General features: G+C 43.4%; 5 protein-coding genes across 5 annotated transcripts; 3 read left to right on the top strand and 2 right to left on the bottom strand.

The window, feature by feature from the left end:
* Nucleotides 1-313: 313 nt before the first annotated feature.
* SS1G_01822 (predicted protein) lies at nucleotides 314-801 on the bottom strand (the record flags this gene model as incomplete). Its single annotated transcript, XM_001597576.1, has 3 exons — nucleotides 314-454; nucleotides 505-650; nucleotides 723-801. The coding sequence occupies 3 exons, from the start codon at nucleotides 799-801 to the stop codon at nucleotides 314-316; spliced, it is 366 nt and encodes a 121-aa protein (XP_001597626.1).
* A 1,268-nt stretch (nucleotides 802-2,069) lies between these two features.
* Nucleotides 2,070-3,127, top strand: SS1G_01821 (hypothetical protein; the record flags this gene model as incomplete). The annotated part of the gene is made up of 2 exons (XM_001597575.1): nucleotides 2,070-2,177; nucleotides 2,228-3,127. The coding sequence occupies 2 exons, from the start codon at nucleotides 2,070-2,072 to the stop codon at nucleotides 3,125-3,127; spliced, it is 1,008 nt and encodes a 335-aa protein (XP_001597625.1).
* Nucleotides 3,128-4,019: 892 nt separating this feature from the next.
* Nucleotides 4,020-5,456, bottom strand: SS1G_01820 (hypothetical protein; the record flags this gene model as incomplete). Its single annotated transcript, XM_001597574.1, has 5 exons — nucleotides 4,020-4,311; nucleotides 4,403-4,604; nucleotides 4,700-4,829; nucleotides 4,959-5,056; nucleotides 5,345-5,456. The coding sequence occupies 5 exons, from the start codon at nucleotides 5,454-5,456 to the stop codon at nucleotides 4,020-4,022; spliced, it is 834 nt and encodes a 277-aa protein (XP_001597624.1).
* Nucleotides 5,457-6,450: 994 nt separating this feature from the next.
* SS1G_01819 (hypothetical protein) lies at nucleotides 6,451-9,480 on the top strand (the record flags this gene model as incomplete). Its single annotated transcript, XM_001597573.1, has 4 exons — nucleotides 6,451-6,628; nucleotides 6,854-7,635; nucleotides 7,683-8,864; nucleotides 8,911-9,480. The coding sequence occupies 4 exons, from the start codon at nucleotides 6,451-6,453 to the stop codon at nucleotides 9,478-9,480; spliced, it is 2,712 nt and encodes a 903-aa protein (XP_001597623.1).
* Nucleotides 9,481-10,698: 1,218 nt separating this feature from the next.
* On the top strand, nucleotides 10,699-12,391 carry SS1G_01818 (tubulin alpha chain; the record flags this gene model as incomplete). Its single annotated transcript, XM_001597572.1, has 5 exons — nucleotides 10,699-10,713; nucleotides 10,878-10,936; nucleotides 10,993-11,302; nucleotides 11,357-11,859; nucleotides 11,908-12,391. The coding sequence occupies 5 exons, from the start codon at nucleotides 10,699-10,701 to the stop codon at nucleotides 12,389-12,391; spliced, it is 1,371 nt and encodes a 456-aa protein (XP_001597622.1).
* Nucleotides 12,392-12,961: the final 570 nt, after the last annotated feature.

Genomic DNA, 12,961 nt, shown 5'->3' with positions numbered 1-12,961 from the left:
GTACCGTTAACTCCAATCAATGTAAAATGACCATCGAACATATAAAATCCCATCTCGTCAATGATATATAAGATTACATCAATTTCCTCAAGAACCTACACTGAATCTAAATTGACTTCATCCTCACTAACAGGATGGGTATCCTCATCCATGCTGCTATATTCAACTCTGGATAGGTGTCTTTATGCCACCAAGCTGAATATTGGTCGGCCTATTATATGTGAATTGTGCAAATCAACCATATCAACCCATCGAACTTAATATATTTCAATCCATCCCATACGCCATGTGCTCCGTCCCAGAAGATTGTCCATCATGACTTCAACATCTTGTTTCTCTTCTCCCTTCTCTTTAATCTGTCGACACGCTTCTGATGCATCTTTTCGGCCATCTTTTCGTACCGTTCTCTCTCCTCCTTGTTGGCGCGCTTTTCCCTGATCTTTGTTATGTGGGCCTATTTAAATGATTAGATTTCGTCCAAGATATAGTTGACGAGGCTCTAACCTGTCTTGCTTGCTCCTTCTCCTCCTTCATTTCCTTTTCTTTGGCTTTAACTAGTGCCACTGCCAGATCATTTGCCTTTCTCTGTTGATAGGAAGTATTTCCAGCCTTTGGTCGAAAAGCTTTCTTCACAGGATGCCATTGTTTACCTATAGAATACCAAAATTAGCGACTTGATGTCTGGCAAGGCATTAAAAGACATCATGCGAGCGCATACATACCATTCTTGCGCATGCCCTGTGGAGTGGCGGCCGAGGTCGACTCAGGTGCAACAGTGGTAGGGGCGATTTCTGTCGACATTGTTGATTAACGAAATAGGGAACAGATATTGATCAATGTATTTCTTCGGATGTTGGTGAGCGAATAAGTAATTATGACGGATGGATGAGTTTATTTTAGGCGTTTCAATTGTCCAGCACCAGAATTGATTTGTCGTCTCGATTTCCAAATCCACAAGCTACTTGGATATAGGCATGTGCAGGAACTTTTTTTTTCTGCGCTTTCGATAAGCGCAAATCTAGCTTATCTGTGTGCACTAATTCTGACGCTAAACTAATCTGGACTATTCCCTTTTCCTAATTTCTTTGAAAACAAGTGGGGTCCATTTATTTTTCCCATCTCAGAGTCAGGTCGATTTGTTTATTTCATTGTGTTGATCATTATTTTCAAGTAGCTAGCATTTTTATAGTAATCATAATCATAATTCATAATACAAAAATACAAAAATACAAAATTACTATAGTAGAGTGATTGAACTCGAGTCATACAAATCATCATTACCTAGAGAGAGACATATCATTTCTGCTACCAATACCTACCAATACCTACTGATACACTGAATGCGAATCCCTAACTTTTCAAATGGATTGTGGAGATTTTCGCAGATTTTCCATCTGATAAGAAAAAATAGCTCCATCCTCCCCACATCATTTTTGACAAAGCAAGCCCTCCGAAATGATTTCACGATAATCGGACCTCACTTTCCTCTCACCACATTCAAGCCTCCCACCAACTCCACCAGCATTCTCAGCATTCATCGATTCATCGATCCATTAATGGCCTTGGCGCATGCCCTCTAGGCTCTACCATGTCTTTCTAACACTATGCTTGGGCTGGTTGGGGGTCGATTCACCTTCATCGTTTGTGGGTCGCACTCCCCTCTGATTCATAATATTACGAGTTTGCTGCAATAAATTACGAGAGAGTAAGAAAGTTCTGGGTGCAACCCATTGTTGGTGAAATATATTGCAAACATTCACACTTTCACACAGTCACACAATTCAACTGTTACTGTTACTTTTACTTTAACCTTACAACGGTTATTCAATTGCAACGTGGAACAGCAACCTTGCTATCCACGCGGCACATCGAATCGCAAATCCTCCCGAGTCTACTCAGCTTATAAAGAGCCGTGCAAAGATCCCCATCCTTCTTCGACTATTTTCTTTATAGTAGTGCAGGTCTTCGGGCAATCAATTACATCGGCATAATCAAATATCGCACTATTATCAACGTTCCTGGAAACACATTTCTGTAGTTTCGCAAAAGCAAGCTACAGTTTGGTTAGAATGGCAGCGGCTATGACAGCAGATTTCACTCCAGATGCACCTCGGGAAGTAGTGTCTAAAGCGAGAGAGGCTTTGATGAATTCTGTCGAGGATTGTCTCTACGGTTCAGTATGTGATACCTGCAAAAAAAGCCATGATGATTGCTAACAAATGAATAGATTGCTGGAGTGGCTGGCAAATACATCGAATATCCTTTCGACACCGTCAAAGTACGACTCCAATCCCAACCCTACCATCTTCCCCTGCGGTATACAGGGCCTCTCGATTGTTTCAAACAATCCATTCGCAGTGATGGGATTCTAGGATTATATAGGGGTATTAGTGCTCCACTAGTTGGAGCTGCTCTGGAGACCAGCAGTCTTTTTGTTTGGGAACAAGCAAGCAGAGAAGCGCTACTCAAGGCCGGAATATACAAGAGGGATCAACCACTTCCTCTTGAGGCGTTGTGGATGACTGGTGCACTATCAGGTGCCCTCACTTCCTTAATCCTCACACCCATTGAATTGGTCAAATGCAAAATACAAGTTCCAAGTGCCGCCGCAAACAGTTCGGCTCCCGTTGCTGCTAAAACAGTCTCAGCAGTTATCCGTGAGGTATGGCATCATCAGGGCATTCGTGGTTTTTGGAATGGGCAGCTAGGCACCTTGATTCGTGAAACGGGTGGATGCGCCGCTTGGTTTGGTAGCAAGGAAACTGTTACTTCACTTTTTCGAAAACTGAACGACAAACGTTCACCTCAAAACCCTTCTCTAGTTCTATCTACCGAGCTAGCACCGCTACCTTTTTGGCAGCAAGCTGTCGCTGGCGCCTCAGCAGGCATGTCTTATAATTTTCTCTTCTTCCCCGCGGACACCATCAAATCTCGCATGCAAACCGCTTCTACTTCATCCACGGCACCTCGCACAACATTCATGCAAGAAGGCGCTCTTCTCTGGAAACAACATGGCTTGAAGGGCATGTACCGAGGTTGCGGTATCACAGTCATGCGATCAGCACCTAGCTCCGCATTCATATTCATGATTTACGACGGACTAAAGAGTCGTTTCCAACTCTCCTAACTCTCATTTCGCATTTGATCACTTACGGCACGGCACGCATGTACATAAAATTGGAATGTTTCTATTTTCCATTTTGCATATCACATATATACCATTTTAGAGTGACTGGCTATAGAAAACAAACTCGGGTCTTTCCTTTCGGCTAGGAAATAGATCATTACGGCGGACGTTGAGGGCGTTCAGGAATATTTAGATTGGCTGACGCGCTCGGCTAACTCGGAAAGGAGGGGTGAGGTGAGATAAAAGATGGTCCCCTCGAGGGGTAGGATTGGCATGAAGGATTTGAAAGGGTAGTTTTTGAGTTAGAAGGGCCCGAGATCTCGAGTCGGTCAGCTTAGCGTTGCAATCTTTATTAATATAGACGGAAAAGGAGCAGGGTAGAATTATTGAGGTTAGAACTAGGTATTCGTAGTTCATATCGAGAAGAACTATTGACGAGCAATTTTATCTTCAAGATTTCAGATGATATTCATGTGCTTGTAGATTTGTTTTGTTAGTTACATGTTGAGGTTTTGCGATTTTTGCGCAAGAAGCTACTTTAATTACTCGCATAAATCCTTTGAATGGTATTGCAGAAACAAGCAGATGTTACGTCACTAAGATGAGTACCTTTTTTATTCCATAATAGATTTGGTTCTGTTGCAAGTGAGTATTTCATGATTAAATTGTGGTATAATATCTGAAAGCAATCAATTTAGTGCATACCCGCATTCGTCAACAAACTTCGTACTCGCTTCCCATTAAATGTATGCCAAAACCGTGCTGTTGTGCCCATTTTTGCGCGCCAAAGTTCATCTGCCTAGGTAGTTGGAGGGGTTCCAGGAGTTTGCAAAACATGTGGATGGTGGAAACACCTCCCCCGCGCAAATCCATACCCGCTTCATGTTACCATTTATTCCTCCTTCTCATCTACGTATTTTGTGTCCTTTCCCTCGGGACTCTTCTTCACCTCTTTGTCGCTGATGTCCCAGTCGTTCAAGTAACCAACTCCGGCGCATAAATAGGTAGCGAATCCGAGCCAGCCGAGGTAGGGAGCGAGTGCCCATGCGGCAACTGAGTCGACTTTGCTCCAGGTGTAGGTGAGGTAAGAGACGACGCCGGTGAGAGTGACAATGTCAACGGTGGCGAGGACGGGGCGCTTGAGCTTGAAGAAGAGGGGTGTCCAGATTAGGTTTAGGCCGAGTCTGAGATAATGATGTTAGTTGGGTTCTACAAGAAGGAGAAATCGTGGTTTTAAGCGGTTGCTTTAATGAGTCTGAGAGAGGTATCACTTACTGAATTGTGTAGAGTGTAGCGCCTTGTTTGGTGAGGAGATGTTTTTCAGTAGAAGCGAGAGGGTTCATTCCGGTAGAGTATGCGCGGTAAGCAGAGAATCCCATGAGACCATAGAGAAGAGTCCAGGCGGGACCGAAGATATATGGAGGTGGACGGTAGGGAGGTTGTTTGAGTGCCATGTAGGTTTTTTGCGTCTTTTTTGCTGGAAGGATGTTAGTATTTTGTTTAAGGGATTGGCAATTTGCCCCTCATTATATATCTCCTCGACGATTCAAGGAGTAGAATGTAAATACATACGGCTAACTGCGAAACCAACAGCGGTACCAAGAGTAACTGGGAGGAGAATTGAAGCAGTTGGGTTGGCAAATATGGATGCCGGCAGCGTTAAGCTGGGAATGAAGGTCGTCATGTTGGATGAATTGAGGTTCTAAGTGATGAATCAATTCTTCTGTCAGTTCCTGCTTTGAAAAGAAATGTTAAGGAGAAGTCAACGGCGATGTCTTTATATCTTTTCACGTGTGGATACGTGTAATTACAGTTCCCCTCAATGACGTACTCTTGCTGTGAAGCAAAAAGTAATAGGTGGAGTGAGGACTTGACCACCTCGGTTTACTTCGGGGAGGGAATTGGGCAAGGAAATTGATTTGAGAGTAGCTACGAAGTACCTACCTAGTACTTAGTGTTTCTGTATTCTGTTATGTAGAGTAAAGAGACTTTGGTGCAGATTGAAGAGTGATATAAATAATGATCCGATAAATGATCTTCCTACCTTTTTTGGATGACTTTGTTTCCTTACTTAACTTATGATGAATTCAGTTATGGCAACGGTTGGTACTCCATACAAGCTTCAATACCTACTACCTACCTAATGGAGAACTGCATTTGGAGGTTTCCCTGATTCTGGAATTTGATTCATTTAATTGGTTCTTGAATATACCTTACTCCATGCCTTTAAATATCCTCCCTTATTCGTAGGATCGCGGCTAAACACCACACTTTGGTTCAAGTCAACTTCACTATTTTGAGTGATACATTCGAGTGATTGGTCAAACATTGTCACCTACATCCGACTTAGGTTCCGCAGACCCGCTTATTCTTTGTATTGACTCCAATCATCAACAGCATTTACTGTTAAGCGAATTGTGCTAAGCTACATTTGATCTTTTGGTCACTCCACTTTCCGCAGACACTCTAGTCTTATTGACTTGGACTGTGCTTCCTACTCTAAGGATCAAATGGGTAAAGTTCTATCAACACTAGTAAGCAATGCCAGGAAGAGCAAGAGCTCCCTTTGACAATCCCCGACTCCAATTCTCCAACTTCAGCCTTCAATCAACAACATCCATCTATCCAATATCATTTTGGTAGTGGAGGTTCATTTTATAAACCACAGTTACCCGATATCTGAATCTTGTTCGTCAGTCCTATCCTTCTATTCTTCTTACAAACCTTGTCCTCAAAAATCAAAATTCATACACACATATCATCCTTTTTCTGCCCCATCATTATCATTGCGATAAACCAACCATAACATTTGCTTTTCTTCTTCTTCAGCGATTAATTCTGAATCTTCAATCTTGGAATCAAGTCAATCCATCCACCATTCATCAATCATATCATAACAAGATCGCATACCCCATCAACAACAACAAGTTGTCGTCGTTTTTTTTATCTGCCATCTATAGGCGCTGAACTTTTTTACTCTTCTTTTCTCTCTTCTGCCTCTTCTGCATCCTTTCTCCAGTTGATATCGCATTTATATCCCCAGTTCATCAAACATAACCTTCTCCATTCTATTACAATTTTGAACAATCCTCTAACGGGCAATCATGTTATCAAACAGCAGTAGCTTCGTTGTCATCACCTCCTCCCGACAATCCATAGGTGTCACTTGACAATCGCAATCGACGAAACCCGAGTTCCTACGTCGATTTCGTCAAAAGTATCTTTAATAACGAAACTATCTTACCAGAGCGTCAGATCAGCTGAATACCTGAATTTCGAAAGAGAGGCAAAGGTGGATTCATTTGGGCGATTACAGTCACATCATGGACGGCTATGGAAATTACAGCAGAGAGCCTCCGCTCGCGCGATCACCAACTGAAAGAACGAGTTGGGCTGGGCGTGACGATAGCTTTAGAAGTGTTAAAAATGAACGCGACGATGGTTTTAGAGGTGTGAAACCTGAACGCGACCGCGAATCATTTTACCGTGGTAGATCTCCTGGTATGTCGCATTTTATGAGCTCAATCATTTCACCATTTTTTGCTTTACTTTCGAACAGCTGCCCTTAACCGGACGCGAAGCATGCAGTCATGATCTTGGAAATGTCCCCTCCAACGATTTTTTTCTACCTACTTAATCATTACAATGCATTTGCTACATGATAATAGTTCCATGGGTTGGTATCTGTTTTTTATTACCCTTATGCTTACGTGATTTTTACTTTAGTTGGTGATAGGCAAAGACGAAATCCGCGCGACCGCGACCGCTCTAGATCTCCGGTAGACCGTTATGAACCTAATGGTAGAACAAGAGATAGAGATGATTACAGATCATCGAGGGATCGTGAGGACCGAAGACGAATTGCTTCTCCTGCACCAGCCAATATCGATCGATATGTCCCTGGTCAAGATTCCGGTCCGCCCCCTCCAATTACTGTCAATCCACTTGCGGATCCAGTTATCCTGCCTTTTCAGGTGGGATTCTCGTACTATGGAGAATGGTGGCGCACAAATGAGAAGATCAAGGAGGACAAGGAACGTGTTAGATCTGGGAAGCGTGGTGAAATCTTCAGACCTCGTGAAGAAGACCGTGATGCCGAAAAGGCTCGCATACAAGTTGCATATGATGCATATAAAGAAGAACTTCAAGCTAGGATGGCACGTACATTTGTGCAGGAGCACAAAGGAGAACAATGGTTTATGGAGAGATACGTACCCGAGATGCGAGATGCTTTACGTCTACAAGTGAACGAGTTCCGCCGCGGCAATTATAGTCAATGGGAGCAAGATCTTGAATCCGGAACTTTCGACGAATACTCTTTGGAAGGTATTCCTAAAAGCGAAAGCAATGGCACTGGTGGTGTTATTGAAAAAGAAGAGGGCGAGACAACCGCTGCTAACGAAGTTTTGGGAGTTGGTGACCTAGTTCCTTCTAGAGGTGGTGACATTCGAGATGAGAATGCTTTCCAGCCAACGTTGCTCATCAAGACAATCGCGCACATGTTAGCCGTTCGAATCTCGAGTCTTTCTGCGAGGAGCATTTAGGTGAGGATGAGGGTGGTTTCAAGTGGTTGAGTTTGAGTGATCCAAATCCAAGCAAACGCTACCATAGAATTGGTTGGGTCATGCTTCTTCCTGGACCTGATTCAGCTCCCATCCTTGATCGACCAGAGATTAAGGACGAAGAAGAGGGTGATATCTCTGCCGAACCAGCAGCTCCACTCACTACTGCTCAGAAGGCGCTTGAGGCTATCAATGGAAAGACCGTCAAGGATGAAGTTAGAGGAGACTTTACTTGCCATGTCGGTGTTCATGTACCGCCTAACTTACCACGTAAGAAGGCACTTTGGGATTTGTTTTCAGTGCCTGAGCGTATTGAGAAAGATCTCGATTTGGCCACCCGCCTCGTTAGCAAATTTGAAGAAGATTTTGGTTCCGACTTCAATGCTGTCCTGAAGATTGAAGAAAAAGTCGATGACTTGAAGAATCAAGGTCGTCTTCAACCCCCGGTTACAGCTCCTACGCCCAAGAAAGGCAAGAAGTCTAAGAATGGGCTCGGCCTGGACGAAGCAATGGACGAAGGTGAAGAGTTCGAGGAGATGGAGGAAGGAGAGGAAGAGGAAGAAGGTGCTTTTGATTTCGATGACATCGATGATGAAGAACTTCTTGTCAAGAAGAAGCAGCTTGATCTCATGGTTGAGTACCTAAGACGTGTCTTCAACTTCTGCTTCTTCTGTGTTTTTGAGAGTGACTCGATTCATGAGCTCACTCGAAAATGCCCTGGAGGACATCTGAGGAGACCACGTAACACTCTTACCACATCGGCCAAAGCGGCTGCTCGCGCCAGTGCATTGGGTGAAGCGTTCCCTGGAAAGGTAAAGACTGAGGACAAGACGGATATGGATCCCTCCTCTCCAGATGGTGAGCGCAAAACCAATCCGCGTAACAATGTTTCCAAGGCAGAACAGCAGCTTCAACGAGCTTTCAATTGGGTCAGAACATTTGAGGACAAGATTATGCAACTCCTTGATCCGGATAACGTTGATGTGCGGAAACTGGGTGGAAAGCCGACTGATGAGGCTTTGAAGGATGAGTTGGTCAAATATGTAAAGCAAGAAGATGATCACAAATTTAGATGCAGAGTTCCAGAGTGTACCAAATTGTTTAAGGAGGAGCACTTCTGGAAGAAGCATGTTGAAAAGAGACATCCTGAATGGCTGGAAGGTTTGAAGACTGACGTAAGTTTTTTGGTCCATACCCACGACGCATACTAATAGCGTACAGTTCGATCTTGTCAATACCTACGTTCTCGATCCTGCGCATATTGCTCCATCAAGATCAGATGCCAATAGCAATGGTCACTTCCCTCCAGCTAATGGTCACATGCCAGCCGGTACTCCGCGTGGTTTCAATCTTCAAAACTTTGGAATGAATGGGCTCAATGCTATGTCGGGCTTTCCACCATCTAATGGCTTCCCACCTTTCCTTGCCGGTCATGCTGTGCAGTCACCTATGGGTTGGGTTAGTGGTCCTGATAATCGTGGTCCGGGCCCGATCAGAAGGGGTGCTGGTCGATATCAAACAAATAATCGAACTGGTCCCTACGATCGCCGACCCAATCAGAATCGCGGCGATCCAAATGCCGGTAGACTAAGCCCTCCCAGTGGAGAACGTGGTGGCCGTGGATTGCCTCACCGCTTTACACCAGCTAGTGGTGGTAGCCGATGGGGTGATGGAGCAGCTCCTGGTAGTACAACTGTTGGACCTCGTGAAGCAACAGCCGGCAGAAGCTTAAAATCATATGAAGATCTTGATGCCGTTGCTGGAGCTGGGTCCGGCGAACTCAATTACTAAGTTCAAGCGGAAGATTTAGCGTGGTTCAGGGTCAATTAACATCTGATGCTTATAGTGGAAGAATGGACCGAGGCAATTTGAATGAAGATAATGGCAAAATGGGTAGTGGAAAGAAGCAGTCTGGGTTTGATTTTAAAATTCTCTTGGCGTTAAAGCACAATTTGTGCAGGGGATGTTCGCTTTACACTTTCTAAAGCTTTCATTTCTCAGCGAGCATCGTTTTTGCTTGTTGCCTTTTGCGATGTACATTAAATCATGGTTATGGGCTCTTCGTATGCTTGTATCTTCAAAACTAATGAGATAAAATTGCAACAATGTGAACCTTTATCTAATGTGTCTTTTCATATCGTGCTAATCCTTTATTTTGAATTAGAGAAGTCAAAGGTGATTCTTATCAATATATCATACTGCCTGAGCTTTTGACCGAAGATCATTTAATATCTAATATCGATTACATACCCAAATGGTGAGAACGAACTTGATTAGTGGGACGATCATAGCTTTATGAGGTTAGCATACCCGTCAATATTAGATGAGCTGATTAGGATTGGATCGAATATTCGATTTACGGCACAGCATGATAGTTCTAGCCCTGGGATGTTTTGTTGAATAGGGAGGGTAGTAGAGTTGTTGTTAAGCTGTTGGTGGATGAGCATTACTTTTGGAAAGAAGTCGGAGAGTATTTAGGTAAGTCGAGGCAATTATAATGGTTATGTATATATACTTGGGTACTTGGATAGAGTTTTTAATGTTTCATAGAGTCTTTAATGGTTGCTGAAGGCTAGATATATAATAGTTGTAGGTATTTGACTGTCTCGACAGTAGACCACACGTGATATCAAATAAACATATTCGGTCTAGCGCGTCTCAAATAGGATCTCTTACACTGTGTTACACACCTTTTACTGCCAAACACAAAATGCCTAAGGTTTCTTAACCCCTGAAAATCTACACCGCCGCGCTATCTGCCACACCATTCAAGGGCCCCACATTCATCGAACTTGAGAACTTCGCGAAATTCATATTTGAACAGTTGCCAGCAAATCCACTCTTTCGTCAAATAAACAATAAACTTACTCGAGTAACCCACCAGCATTTGCTGAGATCGCAAAGGGAACATTCTTTGCCATAGCTCATTGACGACTTCAATTCCATTCTTCCCCTCATTCTCCCCCAATTCATTCCATTTTCTTCGAGAACAAAAAAGGATAATTCAAGATGACTCGAGGAGAGGTAAATAAACAAAAACAATTCCTCATTATTTACAACACTTCACCCACCACCGCATCACTTCACACACTCCATTGAGAGGAGTGTATATCTCCTCCATGCATTTACTCATCAATCCATCATATACGCGTCGCAATGATTAATAATTGACAATTCTTCCATTATAGATTCTTCACCTTCATATCGGTCAAGCTGGTACGCAGCTTGGTAACAGTGCTTGGGAGTTGTAAGTTGACTTGATGCCTCGTATATTCGGTTGTATATTTACTGATTGATTGTTAGATATCTTCTTGAGCATGGTCTCTTACAAGATGGTCGCCCTGACCCCGAAGCAAAGGCCGTCCACGAATCTGGTCAACTCGATACAGTCTTCACGGAAACCGGCAATGGTAAATACGTACCTCGATCCATCTTCGTCGATCTCGACCCATCTCCAATTGACGAGATCCGAACTGGTGATTACAGATCACTCTTCCACCCAGAGCTTTTGATCAGTGGAAAGGAAGATGCTGCCAACAACTACGCTCGTGGTCACTATACAATCGGAAAGGAGATGTTGGATGGTACTTTGGACAAGATCCGTCGCGTTCTGGTGAGGAGAAATTGCATGCGTCTATAATGGACATTACTAATTACCTGCAACAAGGATAACTGCTCTTCTCTTCAAGGTTTCTTGATCTTCCACTCTTTCGGTGGTGGAACCGGTTCTGGTTTCGGATCTCTCTTGCTTGAGCGTCTCTCCACCGACTATGGCAAGAAATCCAAACTCGAATTCGCAGTTTACCCAGCTCCAAGAGTTTCCACCGCTGTTGTCGAGCCATACAACGCTGTTCTCAGCACTCACAGCACTATCGAAAACTCCGACTGTACCTTCTTGGTCGATAACGAGGCCGTGTACGATATCTGCCGCCGCAACTTGGACATCCCACGTCCTTCTTTTGAGCATCTCAACAGACTGATTGCTCAAGTTGTCAGCTCCATTACCTCGTCGCTTCGTTTCGATGGTGCTATGAACGTCGATCTCAACGAGTTCCAAACTAACTTGGTTCCTTACCCAAGAATTCATTACCCATTGATCAGTTACGCGCCAGTCATTTCCGCTTCTAGAAGTTCTCACGAGAGCTTCAAGACTCAAGAATTGACCCTCCAGTATGTTTCTCCATTTTAGTATCAATCTTTCGTACTGACTCCATATAGATGCTTTGAACCAAACAATCAAATGGTTGTCTGCGATCCCCGCAACGGAAAATACATGGCTGTTGCCCTTCTCTACCGTGGTGACGTCGTTCCCCGTGACTGCAACGCTGCTGTCGCTTCCCTTAAAGCCAAGACATCATTCAACCTCGTCGAATGGTGTCCAACTGGTTTCAAGCTCGGAATCAACTACCAAAAGCCTATGTCTGTTCCATCCACTGCACCCAATGATGGTGCCCTCGCCTCAGTCGATAGATCCGTCAGTATGTTGTCCAACACCACTGCTATTGCCGAGGCTTGGTCAAGATTGGATCACAAATTCGATCTTATGTACAGCAAGCGTGCTTTCGTGCATTGGTATGTCGGTGAAGGTATGGAAGAAGGAGAGTTTAGTGAAGCAAGAGAAGATTTGGCAGCATTGGAGAAGGATTATGAAGAGGTTGCTGCTGATAGCTTTGAGGCTGAAGAGGGTGAAGCTGAGTATTAAGTTACCAGTCGGTATATGACATTTTGAGCTTTGCGTCATTTGATCCATATGGTGTGGTTTGTATTCTGCGAATATCCGAAAAAGAGCGTCTGATTATTCGGTGAGATTGGTAAATAAATGGATGAAGTGAAGAGGTCTTAAGATGAGACCGGCAGAGATAAGATGAGATATTTTAGTTTGCTAGACGATATTATGAATAGTTGATATGCAATATGAATATGATTCTTGATGATAGGGATTTTTTCATTCTTTGGTATGCTTGTGGGGACTTTGAATTGATTGAACAGATATGAAACCTAGCCACTATAAATTTCTGGACATTTCATGCCCATTTCGGTTACTATCTATACTGCTCAATTAATATATCTAACCTATCAATACCTATTCAAGCATAGTATAATACAGTATAATACGATACAGCACAATAATTATTGTTTTCATCCCTTCTAAACATCGATCTGTTTACTCCTTTGATATCGATATCCTATCCCAGCATACATATGTATTAACTCGTCTTTATTTTTAATCCTCCATCCTTCATCCTTGATCTTTCAAGATAAATAATTCATT

The sequence above is a fragment of the Sclerotinia sclerotiorum genome, genomic scaffold (assembly GCF_000146945.2).
Source record: "Sclerotinia sclerotiorum 1980 UF-70 scaffold_2 genomic scaffold, whole genome shotgun sequence".
Classification (NCBI taxonomy): Eukaryota; Fungi; Ascomycota; class Leotiomycetes; order Helotiales; family Sclerotiniaceae; genus Sclerotinia; species Sclerotinia sclerotiorum.
The sequence above is the reverse complement of the archived record's forward strand: the minus strand, read 5'-3'. Positions and strand labels throughout refer to the sequence as shown.